Source organism: Pongo abelii, chromosome 21, assembly GCF_028885655.2.
Source record: "Pongo abelii isolate AG06213 chromosome 21, NHGRI_mPonAbe1-v2.0_pri, whole genome shotgun sequence".
NCBI lineage: Eukaryota > Metazoa > Chordata > Mammalia > Primates > Hominidae > Pongo > Pongo abelii.
In genome coordinates this window covers 57,938,521-57,958,320 of record NC_072006.2, presented here as the reverse complement: position 1 = coordinate 57,958,320, position 19,800 = coordinate 57,938,521, and the positions used below count along the sequence as shown (strand labels likewise).

General features: G+C 43.2%; 1 protein-coding gene across 4 annotated transcripts in view; it reads left to right on the top strand.

Annotated features, from left to right (window-relative positions):
* Positions 1-19,800, top strand: part of ZNF217 (zinc finger protein 217) — a 36,519-nt gene that overhangs the window by 4,912 nt on the left and 11,807 nt on the right. Inside the window, exons 2-3 of one of the 4 annotated variants that reach the window (XM_054541876.2) lie at positions 1,787-1,859; positions 16,236-18,024. In XM_054541876.2, the coding sequence (XP_054397851.1) occupies positions 16,578-18,024 (1,447 nt within the window). In that variant the 5' untranslated portion in view covers positions 1,787-1,859; positions 16,236-16,577. Of the gene's footprint in view, positions 1-1,786; positions 1,860-5,107; positions 5,696-6,217; positions 6,415-16,235; positions 18,025-19,800 lie in introns of those variants that run through there. The other 3 variants (XM_024239004.3, XM_024239005.3, XM_054541874.1) reach the window with 3 other exon arrangements.

Sequence of the window (19,800 nt, the reverse complement as noted above, 5' to 3'; positions counted from 1 at the left end):
TCCTCCCCATCCTGGTATGATTTGCCACCTGACTTCCTGGGAGGTCTCTGCTCCTCAGGGAGCCTCAGTCTAAAACAGCAGGCTTTTCCCCTCTCCTATGACCCAGTCCCAGTAGGTTGCAAATATAACTACCGGTGTGTTGTCTGCTTCCCTCAAGAAGATAAGCCCCAATGGGACAAGGAATTCATTTGTTTTGCTTACTGTTCTATCTCCCATGCCTAGAACGGTGCCAGGGCCCCCAAAACTCTAGGCTCACAAGCTTTGTAGTGTGTCTCATTTCATTCTCCAGAGTCTTGAAGAAATGTGACTATTACTTATATAAGTAACACAAACAATTATTATAATTGTCTTCTTCATCATTCCCCTTTTATAGATAAGGAAACTGAAACCTGAGAGAGATTAAATAATATTCTAGGATTATGCAGCTCTCCAGAGGTAGAATCTGAGTATCTGAGCCCAAGTTATTGGAGAGAAGATGTTCATAACCAGGGCACTATGTCAGAGCCTCCCCCTTCCAGGGAACTAGGGGTTTTAAACCACTCTCAGAAAGAATAGAAGCCAAGTTCTTGAAGAGAATGAGAAAGGAGGTGCTAGGCAAGGGGAACCCCAGGGCTGAAGGTTCTAGGTCAGAGAGAAGGCTGGAGTTTAGATGCCTCAGTGAGGGGCTTGCTAGGACTTGAGGCTGGAGTTAGGCAGGGACCAGATCTGCAGAGCTGGTGGGGGGAGCTGTGGAGTTTTTTTTCCCTCAAGGCAATAGGAAGCCATTAAGGGGTGGTGAATTTATCTGATATCCACGGTAAAAGTCTTTTTGGGTAAAAGTCTTGGATTATAGGTAAAGAAAGCATTAAGGGAAACCTAGAAAGGAAGACGTTTGGAGAAACCTGCATATACAATACTGTCTCTGTCTGGAGGAGAACATGTGATGGAGCTGACACCCTTTCTTCCCTTGCATTTGGGTCCCCATGCTCTCCTGAGGTCCCTCAGACCTGACTGCCTGCTCCCTCTCAGTCCCCTTTGCTCTCTTTCTCTTCTCCTTGACTTCCAGGCGCTGAACCACCCAAGGGCCCAATACTAGCACCTCTTTCGGGCGATTTTATCCAGTCTGATGGCTCAACATGCCATCAGTATTTGGAAAGCTCCTAAATGTACATAATTCTCACCGGGAACTCTCCCTTCCCAACACATTTCCAACAGCAGACTCTGCGTTCACGTGCATGGCACCTGCCAGTGGTACCTGGTGTAGGCTTTTGTTAGAGATAAAGATAAATGGACACCATTGAGACATATGAAGGTTTGCTGACGGATGCAAGGTCTGTGTACAGTGGAGTAGATGGAGATGAAATTATCCTGATTAGATTTTAAGATTTTGGCTTGAGATTATAATGATGATTGAATTTCAATAATGTTAGTTACCTTCTTCTTCCCCTCCGTCCCTCATTCCAAAGCTTCCTGTTTGGAATATCTAATGAAGGCAGAAAACTTTAAAGAGGTGTTCCCAGTGTTGTGTTTTGTGTGCAATTTTTAAGAGAGTTTACATTAACATTTTGAGTGAAGGTAGTTTCAGAAAACTATCCAGAATATTAGAGGAGTCATGAGTTGTGCTTGCAATGGGGGAGAGCACTCATCGAATAGGACAAATCCAGTTAAAAAATGCTGTCAACCTCATCAAGATTGACTAATCCAATCAAGTTGGGAGGGTACTGAAACCTTTATTTAAATTAAGCCTTATTCTTGACCCCTCCCTTTTTGCTGTGCTTATAAAAACCAGCAATCACATCTCTTCCAGTATTGTTCGGAGCCAGGTAGAGTGAAGTCCTACAGAGTTATCAGGTTCCAGACCCTGCCTTCTCTTCTGAAAGGTAAGTTCTGCTATATATATATATATCTCTATTTTTTATCGTATATTATTGTGATACTTTACAGAAGAGTGACTTGCATGGGATCAAGAAACTTAATAGAAAAGAGCAATGTAGTGCTCCTTTGAGCTGTTTGTTATTCCTACTTACTTTAGTGCATTTAGTCTTGTACAAAGGGCTGTCCCTGTTTCCTTCTCAAATGTCCTTTGTAGTTCGCAGATGCTGGCAGGTTTGCCTAACTTTTTCATGTTCTTTTCCTGCTAACTCCTCACTGCAGTTTTTCAGGTTTTCCTGCTCTGAACACTGAATTCTTTTACGTCCCGTATCTATGTTGGCTCTGTTTCAGCTCCAGGGATTTACACACAGTTTCCAAATAGTTTTTCTATAATAGTTCCACAGTAAAATCAAGTCTTGTGAAATAAGAAGATCATACCTCATTCTGTTCTTCTAATTAAGGCTGAGTCTCAAAAGAGGATTCCAGTAAGTGTTAAATACAGCAAATCAAAAGTTTTGGTTTTTTTTTCTTCTTCTTTTTTTTTTTTTGTTATGTTACTAGATCTGAGCATGCTGTGACTGGCAGAATCTGGATAGAAAATCAGATGTTGGCTAAACGAAGAGGCCTTATATCACTAGGATTAAATTAGAGATAATGGTGTGATTTTATAAGCGCATACTAGGAAATATGTCTTAAGGAGGGCCTGTTTGGATAATTGTGAAAAATGAGGTGTAGCTGATGTTTGCTGCATTGAAACAAGGTGAAGTGGGGCTTTTCTGCCCCTTCTCCAAGTACCATGTGCAGAGCTTTTTTTTTGGTTCCCTTCTTTGTTTTTTTTGCTGGCATCTAGTAGCACCTGACTCCTTTAGAGATGGCCTAGGCAGGGAGTGATGGCGAAGCTGGATTTCTTGTGGGTGGAGCTAAGCATAGGAAGACCAATGTTCACTTCGTGCAGTATGAGTTCCTAGCTTTTATTACAAAACCAAATGTTTCCAGTGTTCTCCTGTTACTTTTGGAGTTTCCATATTTTAATTGTTTGAACTACACATGCTTTCCAAATAAATGGGAAGTATGAGTCTCACATTCTAAGGGAAAAATGTGTCTCAGGGAAGCCCTCCCGGGCGAATTCAGATCCCTCTATGTCCTTCTGAAAACACAGTATGTATTTGCAACCCAGCAGTCAGTCACTGGCAGAATTTTGCAACGATTTCCCAGTTTCGTTGGCACGACTCCAGGACAAGGTTCTTTGTAATTCTTTGCTCAAACATAAGGAGGATCACATATAAATAAAACTCTTAGCAGATAGATCAGTGAATATAATCATCTTTCAATTTTAAAAGCTACAACATAATAAGGCGCTCTCTTTTTTTTTTTTTTTTTGAGGGAGGCGGCGAAACAGTAACAAATCATGATGCTATAATGTGAACAAAGTGGTAACTTTGGAGGGCACAGGGGGAAAACAAGCACAACCGTTTTTGCTCAGAAAACAATTCAGTAGCAACAAGGTCTGAGAGCCAGGAATCTCCTTGTTCTTACTGAAACGATTATTTGTCAAAATATTTGATTGTTTCCCTATTCCCCCTGAAAAGTTTGGACTTCTCTTTTTGCTCGATTTTGACACTAGAATTTTTAACTATCAGTGCTATTGTGTTTACAGCATTCAAGGTCTCAGAGTTCAAAGGTTATCCATTAACATGTAGAATGAGGCTACACTTAAGGCTCAACCTGGTTCCACTTGTTCATAGTTTCTTTGTTGTGTAGCAAGGCTCATAGTCATTTGTTTTCATAAAGTTAAATGAAGTTTCTTGTTTATGAAGTGTTTTTGGACTGTGTTTTAGAATGTGACAATAAGATTAAAACATATATTTTTGAAGGAAGGTATTCATCTTTTGTCAGAAAAGGAATCCTAATACTAAAAGTGATCAATATCAGTGGACTTGAGTGAAAAAAAATTCACCCAATTTAGTTTTTTAGTGCTGGCCTAAGAATCTACTGGCACTGCTAATTAATTGTGAGTAATTGATTCGCTTCCTTTTTAAAAAAGACTAACCAGACCATATGTGGGGTTAGTAGTTATATATAAAATGACAGCAAAACATGACCCTTGGCAAATTCTTCCCCTTTGCTGAGCTGTCTTCTCAAATTCCTTTTCCTATTTATTAAGATTGCATTGCTTACCGGCTCCGTATCGTTTCTGTAGTGCGTTCTTTTGATTTAGAAAATAGATATTTTAAATGCTTTTCTTGATGTGTTTTAAAGTTTTTTCATTTTGGATATGCCGAAGGCCAGTAAAAACAAATACTTGGCTATTTTGTTGGTAGCGACTTGCATAGATCCATTTCACATTTGCATTAGTTTGCATTTTGGGGTAGAAAAATTGTGGATGTGCTTGTTATGTCTATGGTTCCTCGAGGCTTACTTAAAATGGGGAAATATCACAGGCCTTAGGAATCAGGATCTTTTTTTGTCCTTTTTTTCAGTAAGGAAAAAAAAACAGTTGGGAAACGCTTTAAATGAGTTGTGCGTAGGGAGGAGGGGAAAGGGTAGCGGTTTTTTGTTTTTTTTTTTGTCCCCACTTTTTTTGTCCCCGGTTTCCTCCAAATGGATTTCTATCAAAACCAAGTAGATTCTTGGAACCTAGGCTAAGTTTAGAAATCTCAAGTTAGAATAGCGCAAGCCCAGCCCTTTCAGAAAAAAAAAAATCAGAACAATTAAATAGCTTTCTGAAGATACTCATTTAAAAACTGTTTATCTTCTCGACCTTCCTCACGCTTGAAGAAAATATGAGGTGTTTTTCGCGCACAGCTGCCTTCTAACCCGCGAGCAACGGCGTTAAGGTTTTTGTTTGTAATTCGGGGTGACCCAGGGGTTCGGGCCGCGGGCCCCTCCCCTCGCCCGGGCACACCTTGCAGAGGAGGGGGCGGAGGGGACGGAGCCCGGGTCTGCGCCTGCGCACACCCTCGCGGCAACCCCCCCCCCCCCGCCCCGGGTACCTGTCACGGCTACCGCCGCGGCGCGCGCCCGCCACGTTAAGCCGGATGGCGGGAGGAGGGGTGCGGGGCGGGGGGCGCGGGAAGGGTGGCACGGCGCGCGCGTGCGCGGGAGTCGCCGGGCGAGAACTGTGAGTGCGCGTGCTCGCCGCTCGCTCGCGTCCCGGAGGCGGAGTCTGCGGCGGGGGGCGGAGCGGGGGCGCGCCTATGCTAGTCACGTGGGCGCTGGGGCGGGGCAGGGGCGGGGCCGGGCGGCCGGTGAAGGCAGTGGGCGGGGCGTCTCTGAGCGGCGGGGCCGAGGGAGGGCGCAACAGCTGCTCCCTGAACACTTTCTGACCCAACAGTCCCCCAGCGCCGGACGCGCCGCGCCCCGGCGGCTCTAGGGACCCCCCGCGCCTGCACTGTCCCCGCGCGGACGAGTAGGGGGCGCCCGCGTCTTTGCCCCCCGTGCGCACCCCCGCCCCGCTCACCTTAGCCCCGCGCCCGAGGTGAGCCCGGCCCCTAAATCCTCCGGGCGGGGGCGGGGGTGGGGGTGGGGGACGCTCCTTTTTTATTGGGGGGGGGTTCTTGGAGGCGCGAAGGCACTAGGCGCCTCAGCGGATGGCTGCACTCCTCGCCCGGGGCTCCCCGTGTCTTTTGGGGGGCCGGGTGCGGGCGCGGAATCCGGGAGGTGTCCGCACAAAAGGCCGAGAGAAACTCCGCGACGCCTCCTTGCCTCCCTCCCTCCCTCCGCCCTCCCCGCCCCCTCCCCTCCGCGCCCGCTCCTCCTCATTCAAACCCGGCCGGCCCGAGTGGTGTCAGCTCAGTCCCGGCCGCCGCCGCGCGAGGAAATGGCCGAGGAGCCGGAGCCGCAGGTAAAGGGGGCGCGCCCCCCGCCCGCGCCAGCCGGGGCGCCCGCCCGGTCCTGCGGAGGCTCCCGCGCCGCCCCCGAGGCGCCCGGCTCTCGTTGTCTTGTCCCCCCCGCTCCAGGATGACCCCAGTTCCCCGTCTCAGCTTTCTATCCGCTCCTCTAGGGCGCCCCCTCCCCAGCCGGCTCCTGCGCTTCCGCCCGCGGGAAGGTGCGGGCGATCCCGGGCTGTATCCGCTCTTGGCCGTCACACTCACGCTGCACGATTCAGAAGGGCTTGGGGTGCGGGGTTCCCTGAATCTCCGCCGGGAGCGGGGGTCCGGGGCTCTGCGGGGGTGGGCGGTGGGGGGCTGTTTCGAAAAGTTGGGTCGCCCCGTGGGGTGGGTCTCCCAATTTGCCCAGTCGGCCCTTGGGGCGCGGGCGGAGGGGGGACGTCGGCGTGGGGTCCCCCGCGATGCCCCGGGAAGGGTCGGGGCAAATTGGAAACGGCCAAAACAATGCGTCCGGACGGGCATCCCCCGTAAACAATGGCCGGGACGGTCCACACGGGCTGGGCGGAGGGCGCGTCTAAGGGACCGCGGGAGGGGCTGGGCCTCGCCGCGGACCCCGACGCGCGCCCCGTGACTCCCTCGGGTGCCCAAAAATCTGTCCCCGGGAGTCCCGGGGCGCCTGCTCATTCCTGAGCAGGGATGCACGGGGCTGTGTTTCCTGGATGTGTGCGATAAGGTGGCTTTTTTTTTCCTCCTCTAATTTTAAAGATTTTTTTTTTAAGTCTTAATGTTCTGTAAACACTTAAAGAATATCTTTACAACTCAATTCTAGTGGAACACCCAAAGCCAGCTGGAAGCAGAACTGGGAACTCTAAAGGGCAGGAAGGATTGAAATACTAGCCCAAAAGTGCTGCTGCTTTTTTTTTCTTTCTTTCTTTTTTTTTTTTTTTAAGGGAAGTTTCTGCCAGTAGGTGCCGAGTGGTGAAACCGCTCAGTTTCAGGCACAGCCCTCTTGTCTCTCGATTTGGCCCCGACTGCGAGCCGGACGGGATGGTGGAGGGGCGGAGGGCGCTGCTGGGGGCCCGGGAGGCTGGATTTGGGGCTGCCTGGGCGGTCCCGCCCGAGGGGCAAGACCCGGCACGCGGGGCGCGCGCCGGAACCTGGGTCCCGGGGATTTGAGAAGAGGTTCAGGGCCCCGGTTGGAACCCACATTTTGGGATTCTGGGTAGGGCCATCGAAGACGGGAAGGCGCATTCTTGGGCGGGTGGGGGTGGGGTGAGCAGGCGGGGAGTTTTCCGCCAGGTTTAGTTACAGGAGCTAGAAAAGGCCACTTCTGGGACCCTGGCATCCGGGCCACCCTGAGAGCCCCAGAAACTTTCTTTTTCTTCCCCCCCTACCCCCCAGAAAAGGATAGTCATTTCAGGTTTAAGGCTTTGGTGTATTGTTCCACTTCGAAATTCCTTGAGCCTCAGTTTATCTTCCTGAATCAGCGTATGGGGCTTGGAGCGTTGAACATTCCTAAACACGGAGGAAGTAAATGGCGGTTGCAGTGGTCCACTGGCCGGTTTGGGGGTCCTGTATTATTGGCCACTCTGTGTCCTACAGCGTAGCTAGGTTTCTTAGTTTTCTAGATCGTTTGGAAGCATTAAGCTGTATGTTTTAAGAAGCCTAGGTCTGATTTAGTTCAGGTTGATTCAATTATGTCTTCATCGCTTTTGAGTTGGTTGAATGACTTGACATGAGATTAAGCTCAACAAAAGAAAAGGCGAGGTAGCAACAGCTGCCGTCCAGGCCTGGCCACTAGGTAGGGGTCTTAGGAGGCCTTTTACCTTTTCTTTGTATGTGTCAAGAAGGACATTTACAATGTTCTTATTTTACTGTACTTCTTTCCCCTGAAGTGGATGTTCTTTCTTGATTGATATCAAACAAGACTTAAAATGCTAAGTTTTATGATAGACAATGAGTAATAGATGTAGTTTCTGAAAGCCTTTATGTGTCTGCAGTGACAAGTGCAGAGGAATAACCTCATTGCTTTTTGTCTGAAAATATAACAGGCAAGCCACTAGTTTGTGCTTACTTAATGTGTGCTAAGAACTTTTAAGGTGTGTCCTTAATGGTAGATAACTTTTTTTCCTTCTGAGAAGTCGTATTTATTTTAGATATTGTTTTGTTCAGTGTTCTAGAGACTAATAGTGTTTCGTTTTGTTTCTTAACCCTGATGTTGCTGCCATTTTTAATCGGTTATATTTAAATTCAAGAGGCAGTGACTTATCTAAAATTCAGTTGTCAGTAGTTACAAGGCAGATTTATCATTTATTTTAATTGTTAGAATAGGATTAATAATCTGTTTGGAATTTTAATTATTTGGCGTGATGAGGAAAGCTAGTCCTTTAGAATTGTGTCTTTATTTGCCTACAGAAGGAGGAAGTAGAGGACAAGATATGACTTCTATGGGTGAAGGACACACACTTTTTTCTTTAGTGGCCCACTTCTTTTAATCCTTTTGTCTTCACAACACTTTTCTAACGCTTTGCAGTTTGACCTTTGCTGTTTTTTAATAACTTGTGAGATCGAAGTTTAGCAGTTGTGTTGGGTTCCTATTCCCTTTCACTTCTTACTCAAAAAAAGGAACTAATACACCACTTAGAAAAAATTTGTAGAAAACTTTTCTCCCCTTTACCCTGAGGAATCTATTTTGGTAACCGGTCAAAATTTTTTTCCAGGTAGTAGGGGAGGAAGGAGGAGCAGCGAAGGTTTTGACTTTGACTGCCTTTACTTTTTTAAGGTGGGGGTAGATTTGCATTTTCTTTGTGAGCCTCCATTTTTGGCAGGAAAACTTCAGGGAGGAGTAGGAGCCCCTAATCCCCTTCCAGTGGACTTGTTTTGGAGGAAATCTGAAAATAAGACTTAATCATCAAGTCACTTATAAACTGATGAAATAATTAAGGAATATAATGGCCTGGCAATGACTAAGTCCTTCTATCTCCTCATTGCAGATACATGCTAATCACTTTTTTCTCTCTTGACAACATTTATTATGAAATGGCATGTTTTCGCCACAGCAGGGTAGCCATTTCCCAACCCTGGAGCACTCTTAATTCTGAGATGCCTGATTAGAGCCTCAGGGGTCCCAAAAGATGTGCTGTTTTCCCACTTTATAAAATTACATTCTTTTCTCACAGTTGTCACAAACATGATATTGGTTGATAAGAACTTTGGAGTAGTTTTAATGACTCTTGACTGCCTAAAAGATGCCACTTTAAAAAAGGAGCTACTTTTAGCTGACTCTATTTGAAAGTAAATGATTGGACCCTTTTTATGTTTTATATGAAGCTTTGTTTCCATTTGCTTAAAAAAAAATTCAAATTGTCCCATCTCCTGTATGCCCATATGGCCTGTATGTTATAGATTTTGAGGTTGCTGGGTATGATTTGTTTTAAATGGTTCCTTCCTAATTTCCCATTTCAGTTTAATCCCTGAGCAGAATGTTTAATGAATGAATTGGGAAGGTGAAGCTGAAGGACTGAGCAATGGCTGTTTTCAAGCCTTAGAATTAGAAAGTAGGAATGAAAAACATGAGACAGTTGCATAAACTGAGTATTCCACTAATAAAATAAACGTAATAAGATTTTAAATAGTTACTATAATTGAAATCTAAAAACAGAATAGTTTTTAGATTACTGGGATATTAAAAAATAAAAACCTGAAAGGTATTTACAGAACAGCTACCAAAATGGAATTAAAGGAATCTCAATCTTGTTAAATATTCTAAAGAGTGAAGGGTTTGGTTACAGCATGTAAATTAAACTTGAGACAATGGCGGGTGGGGGGGTCTTGATGCGCACACCTCTTCTCCAGATTCTGCGGGGGGGAGGGGTGTTAAAATTTAAATGCACATGGAAGAAAAGAAATTTATTACACAAAAACGGCAGGAAATTTCTTAAATTCGGGTGAAGGAAGCCTGATTATTGAATATCACTTAATGGCCTCATTTTAGAGGCAGTATAAAAACTTTTCTGAAATGCTGATGTTTTTGGAGTAAGGTGAACTGGGTTATTTTTCCCCAACCAGTAATAACAGACAAATTTGCAGTAGTATCTGGGGCAAAGGTTTTTGAATTTAGACCACGAGGAGAGATAGAAATCTGACTTTAAGGAAGTGGAAGAACAGGGACCATTCTTTCCTAAAATCTGCAGCTCATGATGACATGCTCAATTCTTGTACACATCTATCTTCCAGATAAATAGGGGGGAAGCCCCCGCTAGCCAGCTGCCGCCACGTATTACCCTTTTATATTTAACGTTGGAATGCTTTCCATTTGAACATTTGTTGACTGACTGTTCTGAACATCTCCATTACTTCCTGCCCAGGGTATCAGCATAACTGAGTTACTGGAAATTTGGGGACAGTTTGGTAATTTTATGATAAAGTTGAGAAATAAAATTACTAAACCTGAAAAGACAGCTGAAGAAGTTGTATGTGAGAGTTAGTTGGATTCCTTACTTAGCCTTTGTTCTTATTAAGCTTTACAAAACTTGTTTCTGACCTCCACATGACTGTACTTCCTATAGAAAAGCTCCCCCAGACTCAGAAGCTAGGTTTTTAACGGATTCGTGTAGTGTTTCTGTATTGGTGTTCCATTATTTTCTGGTGTGTCTGGAAACCTTTGGAATTGAAAATGTAGTAAAATGGACTGGAAATGTAGACTCTAGACATTTCTTGAATCAGAAATAATTAGAAATAATAGTTACTTTTACTTCTACCTCTATCAAATAAGGATAACATAAAGCATCTCAGTTATACTGAAGGAAGTATTTTTCTTCTTTTGTAATCAATATAGAGTTTTTCTTCAGTTTATAAATCTACTGAACAATGATTGTATTATTAATTGAAAGGAGACTTTTCCCCTTGATTTTGAAAGCAAACAGGTAACTGGAAAGAGCCAGATATATAACTTTAGTATGTAGTCAGCAAAAGATAGGATGGGGAGGGGAATATTTAAATCTTGCAAAAGAACAATCTTATGCCTTAAAAGGCATTGCCTAAGCTTGTATTTAACTAGGTTACTTGAATTGTGTTTAATTCAGAGCGCTCATTGGAAAAAGTGGTATGGTGTAGTGGTCTAGTAGTGGGCATAGTTATTTGTGTGTGTGTATATATATAGATAGATGTGTGTATACACACGTTCGGTGTTTTCATTGCAGAGAGTTAGTGCAGGTAAAGATAGAACAAGTTTATTAACAGTTAATTAATTTGCTGAAATCTTTTTTTGGTGCAGTTAGGCCTGTCAAATTTTTACAGATATTTAAGGTTGTATTGGTTAAGTAGTAGTAATAGGAGAAAGAGATAGCAATGCTTAATCTTGCTTAAAGTTTTTAAAAATTCACTTTCCTTATATTATAACTTTTTTTCAGATCAGGATATTTTTAAAAACCACTTTGGGGATGACAGTATCTGTTAATATTGAAACTAAAACTAGTATTTTATACTTTAGTATGTTCTTACTAAGATCCCTTAACTGACCTTAACTGATTTAGGATGAATTCAGGCAGTTTCTAGTTAATGACACTCAAATATGCTATATGATTATATTTTTATAGTACTTTGGTCTCTAATCGTATTTAAAATTGGTAATTTATGAACAGTTTCAGCAAAATGAAATTATTTCCTTTACAAGCATCCCAAGTTGAAGAGTTTAGGTTGTAACCTTAAATATAAACTTTGAATATTCCAATCTTTTTCTTTCGCTTAACTTGGAAGCATCTTTCCACAGCTAAATTAGGAAAGTTGGGTTGACCATTTAGCCTCATGGGTGTGACCCCTAGTAATTTCCTTGAAACAGTGTTGAAGAATTTAGAGCATTAAAAATAAAAAAACCTGTAGCTTTTTGATTTTTAGTAGATGGCTATGCAGAGTTTTCTCCACTTGTCAGATTAAGAAAAAATACTGTGTGTAAAAGACAGGAAAAACTTTCAGAGAAAATGTAAACTTCTAGCCAGGTCTTGAAGATAATTTTGTAGTTTTCAGGGTACAAATGCATTGGCCAGAGAATAGCAATTTAAGTTGAATTTTTTAATAACTCCTTATTTGGACACCTCGGTAAGGGGAAAAAGTAGCTTTATTAGCAGTATGACAAATTGTGTATAAATATAATTTTTCTGTGTTTTTGAGGACTTTGAATACCTTATTGCTTCATATTATGGTAGATACATATTCCATATCAACAATGTAAGATAACCTGTTAAGCAGAAGAAACAAAGAGGCTGTGCTGTTTCTAACAGTTTGAGTACATCAGGATGTAAAGAAAAATATTCCCAAGTTACAGTAATTGTCAGCAAAGTGGCTGTTGTACCTAGTTAGTTGTACTTAAGCACAGATTGCTGTGCTTTTTATTAAGCGGTGTCCGATGTGTCCTATTTGCTGATTTCAAGAGCTACAGGTAGTGGTAGAATTCATAGTAGCTTAGTCACGAATCAGTGTGTAATCAGTGACCTAAAGAACATCACACTTCTATTCCAGCCTTTTCTAGCAATATGGTTCCTACTGGATTTCAAAGATTATGCTCTGGTAAATTTTAAAAGTATCTACTTAAATAATCCCAACAGAAGTTTCTTTCAAAATATGGCTATACTCAATAGCCCACTTGCCTTAGGTGTTAGGGGGTATATGAGTTAAGTTCTGTTGTTTACCTGAGTAAAGATTTTAAAATGTTTTTAAACATTGGAAAACATTTTTGTGAAGTACTTTTCAGTAAGCTTAGCGTGTTCATAATGCTCACTTTCTTGCAAGCTAGAAGCATTTAGATTATAGTGTTGGATTATAATATCCTCCTTTTCCCCTCCAGTTCTTTGTCGAGAAAGACAATTTACTTTATCAGCAGTGCCATCGGTTTACTGCTGCCTTCTGTGTGCAGGAGTGTGGAGAGCTGGAGGCTTCTGGGAAGGCTTGTGTTTGTGCACACACCCCATTCAATTGGAATGGTGATTTGCTGTTAGTAGATTAGAATTTCTATTTTGCTGTATTCTGTTATTAACGTCTTTATTGTTAAAACCACTTTAACGATTACTGATGAGCAAATTGGTTTTAAGCGATGTAAACCTGGTTTAAAGTATTATTCATTGTTTTAGAGTTTAAGGAAGTGTTTTGTCTAGAATGTTAGCAGTTTCTAAGAAAGCTGAAGGCATTTGCTGTCAGAGATAGCCCTAGGATGCCCAGCATTTTTGTTTTGGAGGGTCGTAAGGAGAGTGAGTATAAATCCAAATAGTGCAGTTTTTTTTTTTTTTTTGCTTGTGCTGATCAGCTTTATGGTGCGATTAAATACGATTTTTTAAATTACGCTCTTGAAATTGCACTCTTGAAGTTGCAGAATGGCAATTAGATGGCAGTCACTGATAGCCATGTACAAGTTTTGATGAATGTGCAAGTTAATTTAAATTTCTGATCAGTTATGGTTAGTGACTGGCCAAACATGTGCGTACTGATTCTACACGTGTGCTAATTCCGTGATGTTTATTCACCAGCTATGTGTCCAGTGCCTAATCCTGTGTCAGGCACCTTGTTCCAGGCATTGGGGAGCAGCAGTGGACAAGGCAACAGAGTCCATCCTGAGGTGTTACTTTTAGAAAAAGACAGTTACAAGCAAACAAACAGGATGGTTTTAGATCTGGACAGAGGTTTTCAGAGGAAGTCATCCTTGAGCTGTCACAATGCTTTGGGGGTAGGGGTGTGCTGGGTAGTCAGGGATGGCACATTTGGGGTGCCTAAGGATTGCTGTGGCCCTGGGAGCCTAGGACAGTTGGTCACAATTGACTATTAGAGTCCAGTCTTAGAAGCTTTCCTGGAGAAAGAATTGCTGCTGTTTTGCCAGGAGGGTTTCCTTCCCCATCTGACCAAACAAGAAGACCCGTTGGCCTAGAATGCTTGCCCTCATCTCCAGGTCTCCCAGGCTGTTCACCCTCCCAGGCAAAGTGGAAGCTTCCTCTATCCTAAGATCGTTTCCCACTAAACCTCCTTCATTGTCCTTCACTGCAGAGAAATAATCCTACAAGGTCTTGTGTGAAGAGTGATGGTAACTTCTTTAACCCAGATAATTGAGAATTGGAACCAAAACATCTTTCTATTAATAAATATTTTCAGTAACTAAGTTATGCTTTATTATTTCCCTGAGTGGGAAATAATAAAGTTACACTCCATCATATTTCTTTTTTTTTGGGGGGGGGTGGGGAGGCAAAGTCTCGCTCTGTTGCCCAGGCTGGAATGCAGTGGCGCACTCTTGGCTCACTGCAACCTCCACCTCCTGGGTTCAAGTGATTCCCAAGTAGCTGGGATTACAGGTGTGTATCACCATGCCCAGCTAATTTTTGTATTTTTAGCAGATAAGGGGTTTCACCATGTTGGCCAGGCTGGTCTCCAACTCCTGGCCTCAAGTGATCCACCCACTTCAGCTTCCCAAAGCATTGGGAGTACAGGTGTGAGCCACTATGCCCAGCCTCACATCATATTTCTAATCCCGAGACTGAGTGTAGAGCTGGTGTCTCTTTTTGGAAAGGATGTCAGTAGAGAAGTGGAGTTCCCCAAAATTAGTTTCACATATTAGTCAAGTTTCTAAAATACAGTAATAATGTTGAGAGCTGACATAGGGACTAACTTAGTTTTTTTTTTTTTTTTTCCAAATTCTCACCTAACTTTGATTTTGCTAAATAAGGACATTAAAAAAAAAAAACAAAAACTCCACTATTGCCTATTGCCACTATTTGATTTTTTAAAAAATAAGTGTATTTTAGCATCTAAAAGTAGGAAGGACCTCAAATAAATGAGTCTTTGTTCTTGGCCAAGGAGAACAGCGTTGTCAGAATTTGATAACTGTTTTTCTAGGGTATGTGCTGTTATTCAGTTAAAACTTTGCCTGGGACGCTGGCATTCAGTAAATACTTGTTGAATAAGCAAATGAAACTTAAGCTTCTATGTATAGAAACCTAAGTCACTTCACATTATGATTAGCAGAGTAATTGAATATTCTTTTCAGTAGAATATTGGAACTGTAAAGGCCATCCTATAGTTTAACCAACTGCATTAAATAGATAATAGAAAGATGTGGTATGTGGCAGTGACACCTTGAAGGTTGTGACTAGAACTCGGGTCTCTGGAGTGTTCTATTATATCACACCAAGCTGGTCACCAGCCCATGTGTTGATCCTCCTCCATTGTGATAGCAACAAAGAAAAGACTTCAGGACATTCTTTCCTTTACCCTAATCTTTGATCTGCAGTCTTATTTAGAAAAGCTTAATGTTAAAGATCTAGTTTATTCAAAACTAAAGATAACAAGGAGTATGAGAATTTCTATTTCGGAGTGTAAAGGAGGAGATGTTTCCTTGGCTTCTCTGAGCCTACAGGCCCTCCTTGCTCTTTAAGGAAGTAGAGAGAAGGAGGAAAGTAAAGTATGCTTTTGTTTTTTAAGGTTACTTTGCTAGGAGTAGTTTGCATGCCTTTTGGTTTTCTTGGGTGGAATTAACTGACTTAAGTTTTAAGTAGTTGGGACTATTTAAAAACAATGCCTATCCAATGTTTGCCATAAAGGCAGAGGGTATTGGCTTTAGAAGTTAATTCTTCTCCAGGAGTGAAAATTAGCTTCTAAACCAGAAGCAGCAGAGCTAAATAAATTTTCCACCTGGCCAGTGCATGATGTGAAAGGTAGATTAAAAAAATGAGAGGACCCATTTTCTGATGAAAGACTAAGCCATGTTGAAACAGCCCTGTTGAGGATTTTATTTTAAATCTATACATTTTACAAAGGAGCTTTGTGTATGTCTTTCCCTATTTGTTGTTTGGACTAGGAAGCCCCACCCAGTGCTTGCTGAAGGCAGAAAGTTGTTGAAAGCAAGCCGGGATTTGAACAGTGGATTGAGGTTTCGAATATCCAGTGAACCAAAATATATCAGGGTTCCCCTGGCCAAGATGAGTGACCATTCTGAGGTGTTTCGTATTTCTTGAATGGGGATTTTAGGAGAAAAGTTTCTGTATTTCTGTGCTCATTTTGTTGACCTCTGTATGTGCAAAATCTCTAAGGGGGTTGGATGCAGATTTGTTTGTATATGAAACATTTTAAATTGTTTTGTATACACTGGATTTAAAATATTTTAGTTTACTAAAGTGTTTTAATTTTTTCATCTTAATTTTCACAGTTCTTATAGTCTTTAGATTTAGGGAGGCTGTTGATGGCATCCACATGTGCATTTTAGTGGCATTTAAAATGTATTCAGCTGAATTTAACAATTTCTGACCTAAAACTTGACATTTTAGATTTAAGTCGGTAAAGCACTGACTTAAACTGGATTTTAACTGGATGAAATTCTGATTTAATAAGTGTACTGACTGGATAAAATGCCAGTGATTTAATTAACAAGCATGTTTAACAGGATGCCTTATATATTAGTTAAAAGTGAAGCAATTGAATTAGGTACCTTCTCTGCTGCGTGGAAAAGACCGTATGACTCACCCACACCAGCCTTCTCTTTGCTCTGAGTGTAGCTAACCGTTTCTGTTTTTTTTCCTCTAGGGTTTGGAAATCCCTTGTCTCCAGGTTGCTGGGATTGACTTTTTGCTCAATTGAAACACTCATTCAATGGAGACAAAGAGAACTAATGCTTTGTGCTGATTCATATTTGAATCAAGGCATTTGGGAGCCTGTATGCCGTGTTTGTGGAAAGAACCAGTGACACCACCACTGAGCTTCCTAAAAGTTCGAAGAAGTTAGAGGACTATACACTTTCTTTTGAACTTTTATAATAAATATTTGCTCTGGTTTTCGAAGCCCAGGGCTGTTAGAGGGGTGAGTGACAAGTCTTACAAGTGGCCTTATTCCAACTCCAGAAATTCCCCAACGGAACTTTGAGATTATATGCAATCAAAAGTGACAGGAAACATGCCAACTCAGTCCCTCTTAATGTACATGGATGGGCCAGAAGTGATTGGCAGCTCTCTTGGCAGTCAGATGGAGATGGAGGACGCCATGTCAATGAAAGGGACCGCTGTTGTTCCATTCCGAGCTACGCAAGAAAAAAATGTCATCCAAATCGAGGGGTATATGCCCTTGGATTGCATGTTCTGCAGCCAGACCTTCACACATTCAGAAGACCTTAATAAACATGTCTTAATGCAACACCGGCCTACCCTCTGTGAACCAGCAGTTCTTCGGGTTGAAGCAGAGTATCTTAGTCCGCTTGATAAAAGTCAAGTGCGAACAGAACCTCCCAAGGAAAAGAACTGCAAGGAAAATGAAGAATTTAGCTGTGAGGTATGCGGGCAGACATTTAGAGTCGCTTTTGATGTTGAGATCCACATGAGAACACACAAAGATTCTTTCACTTACGGGTGTAACATGTGCGGAAGAAGATTCAAGGAGCCTTGGTTTCTTAAAAATCACATGCGGACACATAATGGCAAATCGGGGTCCAGGGGCAAACTGCAGCAAGGCTTGGAGAGTCCAGCAACGATCAACGAGGTCGTCCAGGTGCACGCGGCCGAGAGCATCTCCTCTCCTTACAAAATCTGCATGGTTTGTGGCTTCCTATTTCCAAATAAAGAAAGTCTAATTGAGCACCGCAAGGTGCACACCAAAAAAACTGCTTTCGGTACCAGCAGCGCGCAGACAGACTCTCCACAAGGAGGAATGCCGTCCTCGAGGGAAGACTTCCTGCAGTTGTTCAACTTGAGACCAAAATCTCACCCCGAAACGGGGAAGAAGCCTGTCAGATGCATACCTCAGCTTGATCCGTTCACCACCTTCCAGGCTTGGCAGCTGGCTACCAAAGGAAAAGTTGCCATTTGCCAAGAAGAAGTGAAGGAATCGTCGGGCCAAGAAGAAGTGAAGGAATCGTCGGGGCAAGAAGGGAGCACCGACAACGATGATTCGAGTTCCGAGAAGGAGCTTGGAGAAATTTGGAATGCGAATAAAAGCCATTCGGAAGGTTCTGGAAAGGCCAAAACAAATAAGGGCAGTTGTACAGGCCTCTCGCAAGAGAAAGAGAAGTGCAAACACTCCCACGGCGAAGCGCCCTCTGTGGACGCGGATCCCAAGTTACCCAGTAGCAAGGAGAAGCCCACACACTGCTCCGAGTGCGGCAAAGCTTTCAGAACCTACCACCAGCTGGTCTTGCACTCCAGGGTCCACAAGAAGGACCGGAGGGCCGGCGCGGAGTCGCCCACCATGTCTGTGGACGGGAGGCAGCCGGAGACGTGTTCTCCTGACCTCGCCGCCCCTCTGGATGAAAATGGAGCCGTGGATCGCGGGGAAGGTGGTTCTGAAGACGGATCTGAGGATGGGCTTCCCGAAGGAATCCATCTGGGTAAGCTGCCTGTCTCCGTCTCGTGCTGTTCCGCCTGTGTCTGTCTGTCTGTCTCCCCCTCTCTATTCCCATCTTCAGACAACGCTGGCCAGGAGTGGGGTTTGGAGAGCCAGAGTTAAAGTCCAGGCTGTTTTTGGTATCACTCTGTGTAAGTCATTTAACCTCTCAGGGCCTTATTTTTCTCATTTCTGTAATAACAGGGTTCAGTTAAGAGGTCTCCTTGTTCTGAAAATCTTTTTTTTTTTTTTAAACGTGTAATGTTTTGCTCACAAAACACACTTTTTTTTTTTTTTTTTTAAATAACTTGTGCATCCAGACCAAATGCACTGCTTCTTAACTGGGGCGATTTTGCTCCCAATCAGTATCTGGCGATGTCTGGAGGCATTTTGGTTGTCATACTGTGTGTGTGGGTGTGTGCATCCACGTGTGCGTGCATGCGTGCCTGCTGGCATCCAGTGGGCAGAGGCCAGGGACACTGCTCAGTATGGTACAGTGCATAGGACAGCCCCATCATCAGAGAATTATCTGGTCCCAAATGTCAGTAGTTTCAGCATTGAGAGACCTTAGCCTTCACTTAAGTTTTTCTGGCGTTTCTGATCTTATCTGTAGTGAATTTCTAGTGGCCATAAAAGGTACTGGGAGTGATGATCAACTAGAGCCAGGAATATTATTTGGGCAGCCATTTGGTGCTGTCCGTTTGTCGTTTCTGTCTGGCAAGCTGCTATCCATTAATAGGTACTTCAGGAACCCAAATGATTTGTCATAAAATACAAGGAATGTGAGCACACCAAAGACATTTTTAAGAAGGCTCATGTGCTCAGCAAAATTTTCAGTGTACTAATGGCATTTATAGAAAGAGAAGGCAATCACTGTGAAGGCATGCTCACATAATATTCCTGAGCCCTGGTGGGCATTATCTAGGGCGAAGGATTCCACCTGTGTTTGGAGTTGCGCCCATCCTCACTGTAGCCAGAGCTTCTCCTATCACAGTTTAATATTTTGTTTGAGTAGAGGATGTTGCTGCTTAAAACAGTTGAAAAGACCCCTGATGGGCAGGCCATAATTGACAAGTGAATGATGGGAACATGAATCGGTCTTAGGGAAGCATCTATTAAAGTGGTCCTCGGTTAAAACAAGTGCCTCCTCCTCTCAGTGTAACTTGACTGTGTGCTTGAATTCTTTGGAAAACTGTGTTTATGACACCCACGATGAATTTGCCCACACGATTGACTGGACTCTTCCTTCACCTGGTCTTTAGCCAGTGCCAGTTCCTTTTCTGATCATGTGATGTGAGAACTGTAGTCTGTATATCAAATCTTTAGAATGTTTTTGAGTTTCCTGGGACACAGGAAACCCAGCACTTAGCATACTACAAATCTAATGTCTTAATGGCATCATAAAAAGAGGCTTTAAACACAGACTCCAGTTAGCTAAGTGGTTTCTGCTAGTGCCGGTACTGTTGTAGGGGCCCCATGAGATGCCCCAGTTCCCTGAAAGAAATGAAAAGGCCAGTTACTGGTAGGTGGTGTGGAAAACATGGGCTAGATTGTCAGGCAGGACAGAATGCCTGGCTGTGGGTGGGAGCACCCCGGCTTGGCGTTGAGTTCTGGTTCTACCACTGCGTTGTTTGTGACCAATTACGAGTTGCTTAACCTTTCTTTGCTACTATTTCCCTGTTTGCAAAATGCTTCATTGTCCCTTGTCTTCCACTTCCCAAGGACAATTTCAACAGCCTATTTGTAAAAAGATCACGGTCCTTTAAAAAATATAACTGTA